This window comes from Selaginella moellendorffii, unplaced genomic scaffold (genome assembly GCF_000143415.4).
Source record: "Selaginella moellendorffii unplaced genomic scaffold, v1.0 SELMOscaffold_110, whole genome shotgun sequence".
Lineage (NCBI taxonomy): Eukaryota > Viridiplantae > Streptophyta > Lycopodiopsida > Selaginellales > Selaginellaceae > Selaginella > Selaginella moellendorffii.
Window position 1 is genome coordinate 453,390 of NW_003314371.1, and position 15,356 is coordinate 468,745.

At 52.8% G+C, this 15,356-nt stretch overlaps 7 protein-coding genes and 1 non-coding gene across 9 annotated transcripts; 6 read left to right on the forward strand and 2 right to left on the reverse strand.

The window, feature by feature from the left end:
- LOC9662753 lies at window positions 1-798 on the forward strand. The gene has a single exon (XM_002990588.2). The coding sequence runs from the start codon at window positions 35-37 to the stop codon at window positions 479-481; it is 447 nt and encodes a 148-aa protein (XP_002990634.1). The 5' UTR covers window positions 1-34; the 3' UTR covers window positions 482-798.
- Window positions 799-924: 126 nt separating this feature from the next.
- LOC9662754 (putative lysine-specific demethylase JMJ16) lies at window positions 925-5,136 on the forward strand. 2 transcript variants are annotated; one of them, XM_024664489.1, is made up of 13 exons: window positions 925-1,469; window positions 1,559-1,604; window positions 1,684-1,988; window positions 2,052-2,117; window positions 2,211-2,288; window positions 2,344-2,793; window positions 2,845-3,066; window positions 3,141-3,302; window positions 3,374-3,694; window positions 3,761-4,334; window positions 4,402-4,505; window positions 4,565-4,762; window positions 4,823-5,136. In XM_024664489.1, exons 2-13 carry the CDS (start codon window positions 1,583-1,585, stop codon window positions 4,925-4,927), a joined length of 2,607 nt encoding a protein of 868 aa, XP_024520257.1. In that variant the 5' UTR covers window positions 925-1,469; window positions 1,559-1,582; the 3' UTR covers window positions 4,928-5,136. The 2 variants fall into 2 exon arrangements, with proteins under 2 accessions (XP_024520257.1, XP_024520256.1); XM_024664488.1 differs by having other exon boundaries at window positions 2,344-3,066.
- A 496-nt stretch (window positions 5,137-5,632) lies between these two features.
- Window positions 5,633-7,378, reverse strand: LOC112342500 (pentatricopeptide repeat-containing protein At4g02750-like). Its single transcript, XM_024664423.1, has one exon. It carries the CDS (start codon window positions 7,376-7,378, stop codon window positions 5,633-5,635), a length of 1,746 nt encoding a protein of 581 aa, XP_024520191.1.
- Window positions 7,379-7,390: 12 nt separating this feature from the next.
- On the reverse strand, window positions 7,391-9,715 carry LOC112342501 (pentatricopeptide repeat-containing protein At4g02750-like). Its single transcript, XM_024664424.1, has one exon. It carries the CDS (start codon window positions 9,713-9,715, stop codon window positions 7,391-7,393), a length of 2,325 nt encoding a protein of 774 aa, XP_024520192.1.
- A 384-nt stretch (window positions 9,716-10,099) lies between these two features.
- Window positions 10,100-10,953, forward strand: LOC112342521 (protein TsetseEP-like). The gene is made up of 6 exons (XM_024664493.1): window positions 10,100-10,221; window positions 10,297-10,311; window positions 10,394-10,420; window positions 10,480-10,506; window positions 10,565-10,672; window positions 10,735-10,953. Exons 1-6 carry the CDS (start codon window positions 10,143-10,145, stop codon window positions 10,896-10,898), a joined length of 420 nt encoding a protein of 139 aa, XP_024520261.1. The 5' UTR covers window positions 10,100-10,142; the 3' UTR covers window positions 10,899-10,953.
- A 5-nt stretch (window positions 10,954-10,958) lies between these two features.
- LOC9662755 (E3 ubiquitin-protein ligase SPL2) lies at window positions 10,959-12,562 on the forward strand. Its single transcript, XM_002990590.2, has 6 exons — window positions 10,959-11,328; window positions 11,394-11,498; window positions 11,558-11,728; window positions 11,792-11,916; window positions 11,967-12,086; window positions 12,147-12,562. The coding sequence occupies exons 1-6, from the start codon at window positions 10,984-10,986 to the stop codon at window positions 12,448-12,450; spliced, it is 1,170 nt and encodes a 389-aa protein (XP_002990636.1). The 5' UTR covers window positions 10,959-10,983; the 3' UTR covers window positions 12,451-12,562.
- Window positions 12,563-12,635, forward strand: TRNAF-GAA. Its single transcript has one exon. It is a non-coding gene; the product is annotated as a tRNA-Phe (tRNA).
- LOC9662756 (multicopper oxidase LPR1) lies at window positions 12,590-15,355 on the forward strand. Its single transcript, XM_002990591.2, has 4 exons — window positions 12,590-13,142; window positions 13,215-13,784; window positions 13,866-14,804; window positions 14,955-15,355. The coding sequence occupies exons 1-4, from the start codon at window positions 12,936-12,938 to the stop codon at window positions 15,003-15,005; spliced, it is 1,767 nt and encodes a 588-aa protein (XP_002990637.1). The 5' UTR covers window positions 12,590-12,935; the 3' UTR covers window positions 15,006-15,355.
- Window position 15,356: the final 1 nt, after the last annotated feature.

The following is a 15,356-nucleotide window of genomic DNA, read 5'->3' on the forward strand; positions in this document are numbered from 1 at the left end:
AGCTCGAGTCGGGGTCGATCGAGAGCGAGGGAGGATGCCATCGGTTATGGGCGGCGGCAGCGGCAGCGGCGAGAATGAATCGCCCATTCGCAGCGGCGGGCGGCCCCCGCGCACATTCAGCCTCAGCAATCTCATATCGGAGCTGGTTGGATCGTCGTCGTCCAAGAGCCAGCAGCAGCAGCAGCAGCAGCAGCAGCCACCAGCGGCGCCGCCCATCCGGCGGATGTGGTCCGCGGGGGACGTGGAGGGGCTGACGCGCTGCCCCTACTCGGCGGTGGTGAAGAATCCGGGCGTGCCATTCGAGTTCCAGATGCCCGTCCACTACCCGCGCTTCACCCGGCAGCAGTACGCCACCATGCCCGAGTGGCAGATCGATCGGCTGCTCGAGGAGTATGGGCTGCCCGCGCACGACATGGGTGGCGTTGAGGACAAGCGCCAGTACGCCATCGGTGCCTTCCTGTGGAAGGAGCAGCAATCTTAAGCGCGCCCGCGATCCAGGCGGTTTTCTTCACGAGGAGGTGAGAGATAGAGGAGAGGGAGAGAGTTGGAATCCATAGCTTTCGCTTGTGTTGGTGACGAAAGGGAAGAAAGGATTTCGAATATTCTGACCTAAAGTGGCACGGTGGCCGTGGATTCGGTCGCACGGCCGGCGGCTGCGATTCTCTGGGGGATAGCGCGGGGGATATACCGTGCCGTCCCTGCCGCCAGTTTTGGCGGCTAGCCCCCAGATTTAGCGTAGCGCGTCTTTTTGTAAAAGTAGAAAACGCTTGGAATACACAAAGCTGTTCCTTCACGGCATTCCCGTTGTTCCAACGCGGTAGCTTTGGTGGCAAACCTCGCTAACTAACATAACATAACGTAACAGCCCTCCCAACGCCACTGGCGGCTAACTTAACCGCTGTGTTAGTGGAGTCCGCAACCGAAAAGCGTGTGTTGTTGAATGGGGGAGGTTGGGTTGGATAGATAGACTTTGGTTTTTTTTTTTTTTTCTCCTGGTGGGCTTTGATCGCTCAATCAAGAGAGAGGGAGAGAGAGGCGTGGTCTTGCAAAAATCCACTAAAAAAGAACTCGTCAAGAAAAGGAAGGAGTAAAAAGAAAGAGAAACTTGGAAACCCCCCCTGTGTGTTTCAATCAATCGCAAAGTGGTACTGGAGTTACGATCTCCACGACGCGTGGTGGTGGTGGAGTCAAAGGGCCGCCAAGCCCAAGGCGAAGGAAACGAGAGAGAGATCCCTGGGAGAGCTCTCTCGTAGGTAGGCACCACTTCGTGTTACTACTTTAGCACTACCAGTCACTGGGACACCGCGAGAGTTCCTGTCTGGGATCTACCAAGGGTACCACCAACACAAACAAAAAGTAAGAGATTTGGGGAGAGCTCCTCTTTTTTTGCTCCTTTGGGGGTCAGTGACATGGTTAGTCGTGCTGCCCCTTGATGATGAGAAAGAGGCGGAGGAAGCTAAGGTTTTCGTGTAAGTTTTTTCTCTTGTTGTGGATCTAGAAGATGGTCTCGTTTCTAACTTCGCTTGGTTCTTGGTTTTTTTTTTTTGGCCTATGGCAGAGAGCGGTGTGAAGCCAAGTCGCCATGGATCCTAAAACTCCTCCTTGTAAGTTGTTAAAAGGGGGCCTTGTATTTTTTTTGCCCGAGCAGTTTTTTTTTTCCAACCTTTTCTTCTCCTGTTACAGGCGTAGTTATAGATCTGGAAGAAGAGGGAGAAGAAGAACAAGAGGAAGAAGTGGTGGAAGTGATGAGAAAGAGACCACGCATCGTTGTGAAAAGGGCCGCTGCTCCGTGTGACGAGGAGCCTCGGCCGGCAGGACCGCAGAAAAGAAAGAGACGGATGCAGCAGTTTTGCTACTCGAGCGGCAGCGAGGACGAGGAGGAGGAACCGAAAGCCGTGACCACCAGCACGGAGAAAAACTTGCGGAGGAAAGCATGGATCGATTACCACGACTCGGATAGCGAAACCGAAGGATTAAGTCAAGAAAAGGTGCGAGCAAGTTTTTCTGTGCTTTTCTTTTTCTAAAGTTTTCGGTACTGTGCTGGTGGCCAGATCTGTGACGACGAACTGCCGCTCGGTGTCATCCAAGGTCGTGCAGGCTCCAATGGTTTCCAGCTCGTAAGTTTCCCTGTTGACTTTCTAGTGATCTGTCAAGTCATTAAGTTCTCTCCTCTCGTTTTTTCTTTTTTCTTTTTATTTTTTCTTGTGTAGATCATGACCAAGTATCGAGGTGAAGCTGGCCGAGCTCCAAATCTTGATCCCGCGCCTGTCTTCTTTCCTACAGAAGAGGTAACTTCTTCTTTGCTTTCTTTCCGTTTCGTTTCGCTTATACGTTTTAGCGCAGGAGTTCCAAGACACTCTGAAATACATCGAGAAGATACGGCCCCTCGTAGAGCCTTACGGTATCTGCCGCGTGGTGCCTCCAAAGTCGTGGCGGCCGCCATGCTCGCTCAAGGATAACGTCGGAGAAACCGTTCGTTTCTCGACCCGGGTCCAAAAGATCCACAAGCTCCAAGTCCGCGAGCCGACGACTTCGAGTCACGGGAAGAAGAGCCGGCCGAAAGTCTCCAAGATTCTTACGTTCACACCGCAAGCGGCCCAGCAGCAAGAGTTTTTCGGCTTCGAGCCTGGGCCGTCTTTCACGATCAAGGAGTTTGAGGCTTACGCCGACGAGCTCAAGGAGAAGTACTTTCAAGCCGGAGAGGAAGACGACACGTCGAGGCTCGATCCTTCCGTCGAGCAGATCGAGCGGGAGTTTTGGCGAATCGTCGAGAGGCCAAGCGAGCAAATAGAGGCAAGACTTCTTCGTTTGTGTTACCACCTTTGTCTAACACCTGATTTCCAGGTGTTGTATGGAGCGGACATTGAAACCAATGTTTTCAAGAGCGGGTTCCCGAAATTGGCCACGGTGGCAAACAAGCAAGCCACTCCTTACGAGACGTCCGGCTGGAACCTTAACAACATAGCACGACTGAAAGGATCAGTGCTCGAGTTTGAAGCCGACGAAATCTCGGGAGTCGTCGTGCCATGGCTGTACGTTGGGATGTGTTTCTCCTCCTTTTGCTGGGTAAGTTAGCTTGCATCAAGGAACAAGGAACTAGAGAAACGAGAAGACAAACGCTGTTTACTTTTTTTTTTCAGCATGTAGAGGATCATCACTTATACTCGGTGAACTACATGCACTGGGGCTCTCCGAAAATCTGGTATGGAGTCCCCGGCTTTGCGGCTAGCAAGCTAGAGGCAGCCATGAAGAAGTGCTTGCCAGCACTCTTCAAGGAGCAGCCAGACTTGTTACATAAGCTGGTAAGTTTTTTCACACCTTGATCTTGGATCTAACGGCTTGGTTCTTGGCTTCCTTCTTCTCTCACGACCAGGTGACACAACTTTCGCCATCCATCCTCGCAGAGGAGGGAGTCCCGGTTTACAAAGTCGTCCAAAACAGTGGCGAGTTTGTGATCACTTTCCCGAGAGCGTACCATGCCGGCTTCAACTGTGGATTCAACTGCGCGGAGGCTGTCAACGTTGCTCCAGTTAACTGGCTTCCGCACGGCCAGTCGGCCGTGGAAACTTACAAGGAGCAGCACCGAAAGACCTCCATCTCGCACGACAAGCTGCTCCTGGCATCAGTCAAGCAAGAGCTCGCAGAGGTCTCAGCTTCCGTCACTCACAGGCAAATCCTCGCGTCTGCTCTGAAAGTAAGCACAGAAGAACTCGTTTCTTTCTTTTGTTCGTGTTCTTGACGATTCCACTCGCTACTCCAGGCTCGCCTCAACCTGGAATCCTCAAGACGAGCTGCTGTGAATGATCTGAGAGCACAAACCATGGACGTGAACTTCGACTCCTCGGCCGAGAGGGAGTGCTGCGTTTGCTCCTACGACTTACACCTCTCCGCGGCGGCGTGCCAGTGCTCGCCAGACCTCTACTCGTGCCTGGACCACGTCAAGAGCTTCTGCTCGTGTACTCCGGAGAAGAAACTCATCCTGTACCGCCACGAGCTGTCAGAGCTGGAAGAGTTCTTGCGAGAACTGGAAGGTCGACCGCTGCCACCTCTCAAGTTTAAGATACATGGACCCCGGCCCGAGCTCAACAGGCAGCTCGTGGATCCCAGCAGCGGTTTAGAGAGTAGTAGAAGCTGGGAGGCGGCCTGCGGCGAGGTACTCAATCCGGCACCAGGCAAAGGCTTGATGGTGGTGGAGCCGCGAAGCGGTGGCGGGCCTCGAGTTGCTAGAGTTATTCGTCCCAGCAAGGCTTTCTCACCCAACATCGAGCTTGTGCGAACTGGAAGGCTTGTGCTCAAGCCGGGCTGGCACACCAAGCATGCCATTCTTCCAGCAGGTAAAGCTTTCATTCGTTTCTCTTTTCGTACTTTCTTCTCACAGTTTGTGTGTGTCTGTGCTTGTAGGATTTAGAACGCGAGTCCAGTTTTACGACTACCTGGATCTTCCTCAAGCATGCTACTATATATCCGAGATCTTGGATTGTGTAGACGGGAAGCCATTGTTTAAGGTACTTTGCGGAGCTTTTCTTCTTGGAAGGCATGGTTTTCTTATACTGTGTTCTTAAAGGTGTCTATGGAGGGCCGGCCTCACGAGAAGATCGTGTGCTCCAGCATCGACTTTTGCTGGCAATCTGTGCAAGAGAAAGTCAACTCCAGGATCAAACAACTGCGCGAGAGTGGCAAGGCAAACTTACCGCCTTTGAGGCCTCCAGAGAGCCTCAAAGGCCTGGAGATGTTTGGATTCACGGTGCCCAGCGTCGTCAAGGTACACTCTCTCGCGCTACTTTCCTTTTCCTTGACTTGGAGAGGAAACTCTCTCTTTCAGGCTGTCGAGACGCTGGATCCAACACACTCGTGCGACGAGTATTGGATGGAACGTAAAACCAACGACTTGTGGAGCCAGCCGTGGCCTCCTCTTTTGCGATCGTGATTCATTTAGGACTGATCGTAGTCGCGCTCCGATTCGAGCCAAACTAAACTGTTTTGCTGCTAATAAGCTGCTGCTGAGTGTAAATATCGAACAAGAAACTCTCACTCTTCTTCCATAGTCCTGTTTGCTTGGGGATCAAGTAGGACGAGGTGCTACCCAATGTGCCGACTTTGCGGTTTTGTAATTAAAGTAGATAATCATATTTCTCCTATATTATTTTGCTCAAATAAGTGAATTAAAAATTTTCACTTGATAAATGAATATTATTACAATAATTTTTTTTAAGTGTTACTTTTAGAAAAGTAATATTCTATTTCCTATTGTTAATATTATCTAAAATATTATTATTACAATAGTATCATGACTAGAAAATATTATAAACTAAAATTTTAATAATTTTCAAATGAGAATTTTCTTATGAAGACATATATAATAGCCTAAAAATGACAATATAATTTGTTCTAAACTAAAAAATTTATATTTTAATAATATAATAACTATGGAATATCTTATAATATAATTTCTTAAAATAAATATTTAGAATACATTAATCGAGCTTCCCATATAATAATCTTGGCAATCTTTTACATATATTGTGATGATAGAAAGTATGTTATAGCTGGCGATCAACGAGGAAGTCACAGTTTTTTCGGATTTCGCAGTGTTTTCTAGGGTCTTCTGCCCCAAGGGGTTGACTGAGGGTGTTCACATTAAATACAATCTTGAGCGCTCCTTGCTCCCCTGACAAGTGTTCGCTAGGATCAAGTAGGACGAGGTGCTCACTGGAGATAGCCTAAGTGCCGACTTTGCAGCTTTGGCAGCGATGGTGTGATCCTTTTGAGTGCTGCTCGCAGCAAGCAAGCACCTCCAGTCGATGGCGTCCGGCGGGAATGGCATCTCCGCGACAAGCTCCTTGGCCTCTCTCGTGTGCCCGGCTCGCGCCAGCAAATCCACCATGCAGCTAAACGCTAGCTTGCTCGGCTCCACTCCATAGTCCGCCACCATCGAGTAGAAGCATCTCCAGCCAGCGGCGAGAGCTCCAATGCGACTACATGCCGCGAGAACGCACACGAAAGCGGCCTCGTCGGGCTTGCGCCCGCCTCCAGCATCCATCTCCCGCAGCAGCTCCAAGCACGCCTCAAATTCGCCCTTGACGGCGTAGGCCGCGAGCAGGGAATTCGCCGCCACTCCATCCCTCTCGGGCATTCCTTCCAGCAGCTTCTCGGCGTGGCGGACGAGCCCCTTGCTCGTGTAGGCCGAGACCATGGCGTTCCACGAGACCGAGTTCCTGACGGGCATGGCGTGGAAGACAGCTCTCGCCTTCCCCGCGAGCTTGTTTTGAGCGTAGGCCGCGAGCGTCACGGTCCACGACACTACGTCCTTGCCTGGGATCCGAGAGAAGAAAGTTTCCATCTCTTGGACGTGGCCGGTTTGAGCGTAGGCCGTGAGCAGCGACGTCCAGCTCCCGGTGTTGCGCTCGGGCATTTGATCAAACAGGCTCTTGGCCTCCTCGAGCCGGCAATGCCCCTTTTGGGCATACGAATCCAGCATCGTGTTCCAGGAGATGATGTCTCGTTCAGGCATCCCATCGAAAAAGAGCTTTGCGTCGTCGATCTTCCCGGACAGGGTGTAAGCAGCCAGCATTGAGTTCCAGGACACCAAGTTTGGTTGCGGCACTAGATCAAACAGCCTCTTTGCTTGGTCCAATTGCCCATCTCGGGCAAATACTGCTAGCATCACGTTCCAGGAGACTGAATCCAGCTCCGGCATCGATGTGAAGACCTTTTTTGCCGATTCGATGTCTCCACTTTGTGAAAATGCCGATAAGATTGCGGTCCATGAGACCAAGCTCCACTCCGCCATGCAATCAAAGACTCGTTTGGTTTGCAAAATATGCCCGGTTTGGGCATATCCGGATAGAAGAGCGTTCCAAGTCACAAGGTTCCTTTCTTCCATGCTGGAAAACACTCGGGTAGCCGAATCGAAGTCATTGCTGTTGATGTAGCTTGTCAAGAGGGCTGTCCACGAGATCACGTTCCACTCTGGGATCTCGTCAAACAGGAGCTTTGCTTGGAGGACATACCCCGAGTGGGCATACGCTCCCAAGAGAGAGTTCCAAACAACCAAGTCCCACGCGGGCATTCGATCGAACAGAGCCTTTGCTTCACGAATTTCGCCGCTGTGAGTGTAGGCGGAGAGGAGAAGAGACCACGAGTAGGAATTTCTCTTGTGGTCGAGGATGCCATCGAAGACCGCTCTTGCGCTGCTGGGACTCTTAAACTTGCCGTAGACAAGGATGAGAACGTTGGAGAGGTAGATCCTGGCGCGCAGGAGCTCCGGATCGATCCGAGCATGGATGCTCTTCACCTGGGCGAGCGTGGTGCACGATCGGATTAGACCATCCAAGGCTTCTACTTCGACAGCACTGGAAGATCGAGAACGATCGAGCATTCTTTTGATCGATCATGGGTGTTCTTCCGAAAGAACCGGTCGACCACCTTCCTCACGCAAAAGATTGACGAGACCAACGTACGAGAAGGACGAGTTCTCAGCTGCCGCCATGGCCTTCTCTCCCAAGTCAAGATTCCTGTGAGTCATGCAAGCTCCAAGGATCGTCCCCCACGCGATCCCATGGGGCGAAAACGGCATCGTCTGGATGAGCTCCTCGGCCTTGGCGAGCTCCCCTGCTCGGGCCAGGAGATCGATCATGCAGCAGTAGTGCTCGATCCTGGGAGCCAGCTCGTAGTCGGAGGAGATGGATCTAAAGCAACCGAGGCCCTGCTCGAGCAGCCCGGCGCGACTGTACGCTGCGAGCACGCTGGTGAGGAGGGATTCATCTGCTCTCACACCGTCACCTTGCAAAGCTCGAAAGAGCGCGATCGTTTCGGTGATATACCCGTTCTGGGCATACGCTCCCAGGAGCAAGTTCCACGACACCAGATCCTTCCGAGGCATGAGCTCGAAGGTGATGCTCGCCTTCTCCATCAATCCGGCCTGGACGTAAGCGACCGCTAGCGCGTTCCACGACACCGAGTCCCACTGTGGCATCCGCTGGAACGCGAGCTCGGCCTGCCGGATCTTCTCGCTGCCGCTGTGAGCAAATGCCGCGAGGAGGCAGTTCCACGAGATTCTGTTCCTCACGGGCATCTCACAAAAGAGCCCGCTCGCTCGCTCGAGCTGGTCGTTTTGCGCATAGCCCGCCACCATCGCGTTCCAAGTCACCACATTCCTCTCTCGCTCGTTCATGCCGTCGAAGAGCTCCTTGGCCTCGATGACATGCCCGTTTTGGGCATACGCTGCGATCATCGCGTTGCGAGAGACGACGTTTGGCCTCGGGGTGGCGTCGAAAAGTCTCTTTGCTCGATCGAGCTCGCCTTTCTGGGCCAGGCCGACCATCAAAACGTTCCACGATATGACGGTCCACTTTGGAATCCGGTCGAAGACGAGCTGAGCCTCTTGAATCTTGCCGGACTGGACGTAAGCCACCATGATCGAGTTCCACGTTATCTCGTTGCAACACGGCATTGTAGCGAACAAGATCTCGGCCTCTCGGAGATGAATCTCGCTGCCCCCGGCGCCTTGGCAGTAAGTCGTGATCAACGTGTTCCAGGAGATGATGCTGTGTTGCGGCATGAGCTCGAAGATGGCTCTCACCTCCTCCACGCTCGTGTTTTGGCTGTAGGCGGAGAGAAGCGCCGTCCAAGACACGACGGTCCTCTCTCGGATGCTCTCAAATGTGACTTTTGCTCGATCCAGATGCCCGTTCTCGCCATAAGCCGCCACCATTGTGTTCCACGCCACCACATTCTTCTCGGGCATGGACTCGAAGACGTGTGTCGCCTCGTCGATGTTGCCGCTGTTCGAGAAGGCCTGAAACATGGCCGTGAGCGTCACGACGCTGCGGCACGGGATTTTCTCGAACAAGAGCTTGATCTTGTGGAGGTGCCCGTTTTGGGCATACGCCGTGAGCAGAGCGTTCCATCCGACCACGTCCTTCTGAGGCATGCTATGGAAAGTCCCCTCGGCTTCGGCAACACACTCGCTCTCTCCAAATGCATCGATAATGGTCGTCCAAGACACGCTGTTTCTCTCCGGCATTCGATCAAACAACGCCGTTGCCTCGTCCAGATCTCCAGACTCGGCAAATACCAGCACAAGCGTGCTCCACGATACGATGTTTCTCTCGGGCATGGAATCAAACGTTTTCTTCGCCACCTGCGTGGTCTTGCACTGCGCAAGAACGTGAAGAACAGCGTTCCACGACACGAGTGTCCGCTCGGGCATCAGATCAAAGAGTTTCTTCGCAGTGGCAAAATGCCCGGCTTGGGTATGTGCTGAGATAAGGCTGTTCCATGGAATCACGCTTCTGTGAGGCATTCTATAGAAGATCTTCTTAGCCTTCTCAACATCACCCGCCTTAGACGACATGGACAGCATAATCGTCCAGCCGACGGCATCACGCACCGGCATCGTCTCAAAGAATCTCTCGGCGTCAGCATGGTACCCGTTCTGGGCATAGGCATTAAACATGATGTTGTACGAGATCGAGGTGGGCTCTCTAATCCCATCAAACACTCTGCGAGCGCATTGGATGCTTCCGTGCCTGCCATAACCAAGAACGAGGCGTTCTGCCAGTACTTTGTCCGCCGAAAGATCAAACTCCTGCCTAATCCTGTCATGAATGCGCCTGACTTCGATCGCGCTCCTAGTGGACGATAGCTGGTCGATGAATCCCTGGTTTCTACTGGCAGTGGCGGAGTGGGGGAGCGACGAGACAAATCTCCTCATTCACAACCAGGCCGCCCCTCCATTCTCCCTTCCCAGATCACGGCTCCACCTTTCCACAAGATTCTGCGATTCAGCTAGCCCAAGATCGGGACCACCACACCACAAAGACAAAGATCTCGACAATCTCTCCAAAATATTTAGTGTGAGTCGTTCATCAATCCCACCAGCTGCAGTTATTACCCTAATCTTCTGTGGGTTCTAGTACTACAGTATGGAAGTTGGTGCTTTTGTTGGATTTTCATTTCCGGTTCTAAATTGCCTCCTATACAACCGCTGTTATGGGCGAAGCAATTAGGCAGACCTTCCGCTTTATGATATCGTGTGCTGTCCCTGACGAGCATGAAGGTGATGCCGGGACACCCAAGCGGTGTTTATAAGGCGAGGCTTTTCAGTGAGAATTCCAGAGGCGTAGGATCTTCCCAGAAAGATGAAGATCGTGTTGCTAGCATTGGTCTTGTCTTGCATTGCGATCTCGGGTCTTGCGGAAGAAAAGAAGCGCAATGCTGGTTAGTGCCATGCCCTTCAATCTCTTTCGATCGGTATATCATGTTGTAGTAACTCTTTTATCATCTTGCTCGCAGACACTGCAACGCCAGGTAGATTTCTGCGAGAAACTGCTTGCAAATATTATATGATCGACTGATCTTGGCTTTTGATTCCTTTCGTTCTCTTGTGCAGTTGCTCGCAAATTGCTAACTGACGGCGGTATGATCCTAAGTATAGTTTGTAGATTTCTCTAACTCTGTTGTATGCTGGCAATGCAGGATATTACAGTGACTCCCCAAAATCAGGCAGGAGTTTCTACATCTTTGCTGCTACTGACTCTAATCCATGATTTCATTTGTGCAGCTGAGGCGCCCAAGCCGAAACCAATGCCAAAACCAGATGCGAATCCAAAGCCAAAACCGAAGCCCAAGCCCAAGCCAAATCCACAAGATCAACCAGAACCAAAGCCAGGTCCCGAGAGATTTATTGGAAGTTTGTCACTGATAGTCTTTTTCTTCTTCTTCTATGATCAGGTTGCGACGAATCATCTCCAAAGGAACCCGAGCCGTATATGCCAATGCCGGATATGCCCATGCCGGATATGCCAATGCCGGCAATGCCCATGCCCATGCCCGATCCCTTTACCTCGTATAGTACGCCCGGTACTTCAGATGACCCTACGCCGTCTTCCCCTTGAAAATTATACGAGTTTAATGTAATACCTTTATTTGAATAAGAAAAAGTGTTGCGAATTGTTTCTAGGGTTTAGGGATTTTCGAGAAATGGCATCGCATGACGAGGAGATTTGCGCGGCGCTCACTCGCCTGGCGATGGCGGGCGACGGCATCGTCCTCGGCCTAGGTATGGCAGCGCTGGCGCTCCGGACCTGGCTCAAATTTGGCTCCCACACCCGGGCGCTCAAGCAGGTGGAAGGCACGGCGCAGGTAGAAATTCACGATCTCCGGAGCTTGGTCGAGAGCGGTGAGAAAGAACCATCGTCGGACTCTTCCCCGCCGCTGGTAATCGTGAGAGGCCGAGTGGCTTTGCCGCCAAAGACGAGCAGCGAGGAGGTCCTGCTTGCGAGGAATCAAACAGATTTGGCAGTCTTTGTGGAGAGAACGCAAACTGTGAGCATCTCGATTTCTTTCTTCTACTTAGAAAGAGAGTTTTCTGATCTTGTGAGCATTGGCAGTATCTCTTCAACGAGTGGAGAGGACTCTTTCGGTGGGGACCCGAATGGCGAGGCCTTTTAGGCTGGGGATCTCTCAAGGAGCAAGTCGCCTTCTCCAGGAGGAAGGTTAGTCGCCAACTTTTGTTGATGGTCTCTCAGTTCTTATGTTTTCTTGCGACTTTTAGATCCCGTTTGTTCTACTCGACAGTGATCCTCAATACGATGGTGCTTGTGTTCACATCAACATGGAAAATGTGGAGCATCCTTTGCCGCTTGTGACGGTGTTTCACCAGCTGCATCCAGTTCAAACATCGTCCTCCACTTTTCTTCAAGCAGTCTTCGGTCGACGGTACCCAGTACGCACAAATATCGTTTTCCCTTTGACCACGAAACGATTTGATTCTTGTTTGTTTTGTCAGGTTGGTGTCATCGACGAGGAAAAAATCCTTCCACTCAACCGAGAGATAACCGCTGTAGGATTCCTGAGCAAACATCCCCAAGGCCTCCCGGCTATTAAGTCTTCCAACCAGATGCCTTTCTTCTTGTATGTACGCCTCAATCGTTTTTGACACTAATGCTTTTCTCCTGAGCCAGGACGGAGTTTAGCAGGGAAGAACTGATCGTGGAACTAACCAGCGCCACTCATGCTCTTTTCTGGACTGGGATCGTGATCAGCTCTCTGGCACTGGGAGTTATCGGCTATTCTGCCTTCAAGTAAGCTCTCCTCTTGTGTCTCTTCCATTCCAGCGAAGCTAACGCTCGCTCACTCCACAGGAACTGGTGTAAATGGAAAGAGTGGAGAAGGTTGCGGCAAATCCAGGAGGAGCTGCGCCGCGAGGAGCAAGTGATGGAGGAGGACGAGGAGCCGGCGACGACGCAGGAGGGGTCCGAGGTCCCGGACGGGCAACTGTGCGTGGTGTGCTTGCTGCGGAGGAAGCGAGCGGCATTCATTACGTGCGGCCATCGCGTCTGCTGCATGGGATGCGCTCGCCGAATCCGCCACAGCCAGAACGCCGCCAACGCGAGGTGCCCGGTGTGTAGGCAAAGCGTGAGCGGATATATCAGGGTATACGACTGATTTCTCGGCCGATTCTTCAGAGCTCCAACGAGATGGGAGGTGGCGAGTCAGGTGGTAAAGTTGGCGACAATGTCTAAATAGACAGGATTTAAGAAGGGAAAGCTTCAACGTTGCGGGGATAGCTCAGTTGGGAGAGCGTCAGACTGAAGATCTGAAGGTCGCGTGTTCGATCCACGCTCACCGCACGACCTGTTCTCTTTTTTTACGACCTTTTCTTCCTTTCCATTTTTTTTTTTACTGGATTTGATGGTCAAAGTTGAAACGAGTAAACAAATAGTAAAACCCAGCGATTTCGCGGGCGCAACAAACAAACTGGAAGAAGAGTGTGTGCGCGTCACCGTCGATGATCGCGATATCAAGGGTCCAGATGCGCGCATGGGTGTTTCCACTGATCATCCATCGATCCAGTTCTCGTGGCCGCCGGAGAGAAGGAAGAGTGATTTTACTCTGAAATTGCAGGGGATTGGAGAATTTGGAGGAGGCGAATGGATTTGATCCTCCTGCTACTGGCGCTGCTGCTGGGGATCTTTGGAAGCAATCGCGCGAGCAGCCAGAGCCTCAACGCAACGGGACTGGAAAAGTTTGTGGACGAGCTCCCGCAAATCCCCGTCCTGTGCGCGTTCCAGGAGGAGCAATCCGGCGCGATGATCAAGCCCGCCAATCTCACAATCGGGATGTTTCCAACGAGATGGGTGAGACCATACATTCGATCTTTCGATCGATCTCATCCATGCTGTGCTGTGCTGTGAATTCGATGCTTCCAGAAATTCCACCGCGATCTCCCTGCCACGCCAGTGTTTGCATACGGCCGGAGCCACAAGGAGGCGACCATTCCGGGGCCAACGATCGAGGCCCGGAATGGCATCCCCGTGGAGATTACGTGGGAGAATCACCTCCCCAAGAAGCACATCCTGCCGTTGGATCTCACCATCGCCACGGCCATTCCGCGCCACGGCGGAATCCCCACCGTCGTCCACCTCCATGGCGGGATGAACGATCCCGCCAGCGATGGCCACTCGCTCGCCTGGTTCACGCCCGGATTCAAGGATCGCGGCCCGGCATGGCGCGCGAAATCTTCCTTCTATCGCAATGCGCAGGGCGCCGCCAATCTCTGGTATCACGATCACGCCATGGGGCTTACCAGGGCGAACATCCTCGCCGGGCTCTCGGGCGCGTACGTGATCCGCGACCCCGCGCTGGAGCGCCGGATGAATCTCCCCAGCGGCAAGGATTTCGATCGCGTCTTGATCATCGCGGACCGGGATTTCAACAAGGACGGATCGATCTACATGAATTCCAAGGGCAACAATCCCAAGATCCATCCGCAGTGGCAAGTAAGAACGAAATCTCTGGATTTCTTGGTGTCCTTGGAAGAAGTTGTTGCGATCTTGATCGATGTGTTCTTGGTGTTCTAGCCAGAATATTTCGGCTCGGTGATCCTGGTGAATGGAAAGGCCTGGCCTTTCCTCCGCGTCGCCAAGCGCAAGTACCGGTTCCGGATCATCAACAGCAGCAATGCTCGATTCTACGAGCTCCGCCTCTCCGATCATAGCGCTGGATCCTCCAGCAACGACGATTCCGGCTCGCTGCTGACCTTCACGCAAATCGGCTCCGACGCATTCTATCTCCCCCGCCCGATCCGCGCCAGGCGACTCACGATCGCGCCCTCGGAGATCCAGGACGTGATCATCGATTTCACCCAGGCGCGACGGGACGAGGTCCTGCTCAGGAACACGGCGGCGTTCCCATTCCCTGGCGGCGACGCGGTCGATTCCAACAATGGCGTGGTGATGAAATTCCTCGTTGCGCCCAGATCGTCGCAGCAGCTGGATCCCAGCACAATCCCGCGCTTCCTGGTTCCCATCCAGCGCCTGGCGATCGAGCAATCCTCCAGCGCCCGCCAGATCAACCTCTACGAATTCGTGAGCTCCTCCGACGAGCCGACGCACCTGTGGATCAACGCGCTGCCCTTCGACGCCCCCGCCACGGAGACGCCGCGATGCGGCAGCACCGAGCTGTGGAGCGTGATCAACCTCACCGAGGACAATCACCCGCTCCACCTCCACCTCGCCGCCTTCCAGGTGATCGACGAGGCGCGGCTTAGCAGCGCCGAGGATCTCCGCCGCTGCCTACTGGCCAACGGGAACCGGATGAACGCCTCGTGCAACGCGGCGCGATTCATCGATCGATCCAGCCCGAGGAGGCGCCCGCCGCGCAACGAGGCCGGGTGGAAGAATGTGTACAAGATGAAGCCCGGGTACCTCACCAGGTTCCTCGTGCGATTCGCGGGCATCGACGGGCGGCCATATCCTTTCGACGCATCCGCGGAGCCGGGCTACGCATACCACTGTCACGTAAGTTCTTCCAAGAACCCTAGAAACGGGTTCTACCGTACTCAAGTACGGTAGAACACCCCTATGTTCGTACTACATGCTGCCGTACGCACGTTCTCGTCCGTACTGACACATCTTGTCGTTCTAAGCTTTTCTGTTCTGGCTTTGCAGATTTTGGACCACGAAGACAACGAGATGATGAGACCATTGAAGCTGCGATAGTAGAGGCGCCAAATAGTTCTACCTTTCCAGATCCTTTTCGGCCCCTCCAAATCGTGGACACTGTTGACAACGAAGAACTTCCAGGCATGCTTTTGTTTTCTCTTTCGCTCTCACTCTCGCTGTTTCTTTGCGACGAAAGAGAAAGCTCAAGCACGCAGAGTTTGCCGCCTAAAGTTCTCGTGCTCAAGTGCTCCAACTGGCGAAAAATCTCGTCCCAGTGCTCGGCGGAATATCGAAACCACTAGCGCTCGCACTCACAACATGCATGAAGTCTAGATGCCAGACATTATTATGTTTGCCAAAAGAGCGTCTTGTAAAAAGAGAAAACCAATAGACCGCTTTTCAAAATCT

What these genes read in the sequence shown, in the direction of transcription:
- LOC112342501 (XM_024664424.1), bottom strand. Translation starts at nt 9,715, where the DNA reads ATGAGGAGATTTGTCTCGTCGCTCCCCCACTCCGCCACTGCCAGTAGA.
- LOC9662754 (XM_024664488.1), top strand. Translation starts at nt 1,583, where the DNA reads ATGGATCCTAAAACTCCTCCTT. An exon ending in TCTTCTTTCCTACAGAAGAG is followed by an intron (nt 2,289 to 2,343) that starts GTAACTTCTTCT and finishes GTTTTAGCGCAG; the next exon opens with GAGTTCCAAGACACTCTGAA. An exon ending in CGGTGCCCAGCGTCGTCAAG is followed by an intron (nt 4,763 to 4,822) that starts GTACACTCTCTC and finishes TCTCTCTTTCAG; the next exon opens with GCTGTCGAGACGCTGGATCC.
- LOC112342500 (XM_024664423.1), bottom strand. Translation starts at nt 7,378, where the DNA reads ATGCTCGATCGTTCTCGATCTTCCAGTGCTGTCGAAGTAGAAGCCTTG.
- LOC112342521 (XM_024664493.1), top strand. Translation starts at nt 10,143, where the DNA reads ATGAAGATCGTGTTGCTAGCATTGGTCTTGTCTTGCATTGCGATCTCG. An exon ending in CAGTGACTCCCCAAAATCAG is followed by an intron (nt 10,507 to 10,564) that starts GCAGGAGTTTCT and finishes TCATTTGTGCAG; the next exon opens with CTGAGGCGCCCAAGCCGAAA. An exon ending in TCAACCAGAACCAAAGCCAG is followed by an intron (nt 10,673 to 10,734) that starts GTCCCGAGAGAT and finishes TTCTATGATCAG; the next exon opens with GTTGCGACGAATCATCTCCA.
- LOC9662755 (XM_002990590.2), top strand. Translation starts at nt 10,984, where the DNA reads ATGGCATCGCATGACGAGGAGATTTGCGCGGCGCTCACTCGCCTGGCG. An exon ending in TTGTGGAGAGAACGCAAACT is followed by an intron (nt 11,329 to 11,393) that starts GTGAGCATCTCG and finishes GAGCATTGGCAG; the next exon opens with TATCTCTTCAACGAGTGGAG. An exon ending in TCGCCTTCTCCAGGAGGAAG is followed by an intron (nt 11,499 to 11,557) that starts GTTAGTCGCCAA and finishes TGCGACTTTTAG; the next exon opens with ATCCCGTTTGTTCTACTCGA.
- LOC9662753 (XM_002990588.2), top strand. Translation starts at nt 35, where the DNA reads ATGCCATCGGTTATGGGCGGCGGCAGCGGCAGCGGCGAGAATGAATCG.
- LOC9662756 (XM_002990591.2), top strand. Translation starts at nt 12,936, where the DNA reads ATGGATTTGATCCTCCTGCTACTGGCGCTGCTGCTGGGGATCTTTGGA. An exon ending in GGATGTTTCCAACGAGATGG is followed by an intron (nt 13,143 to 13,214) that starts GTGAGACCATAC and finishes CGATGCTTCCAG; the next exon opens with AAATTCCACCGCGATCTCCC. An exon ending in GCTACGCATACCACTGTCAC is followed by an intron (nt 14,805 to 14,954) that starts GTAAGTTCTTCC and finishes CTGGCTTTGCAG; the next exon opens with ATTTTGGACCACGAAGACAA.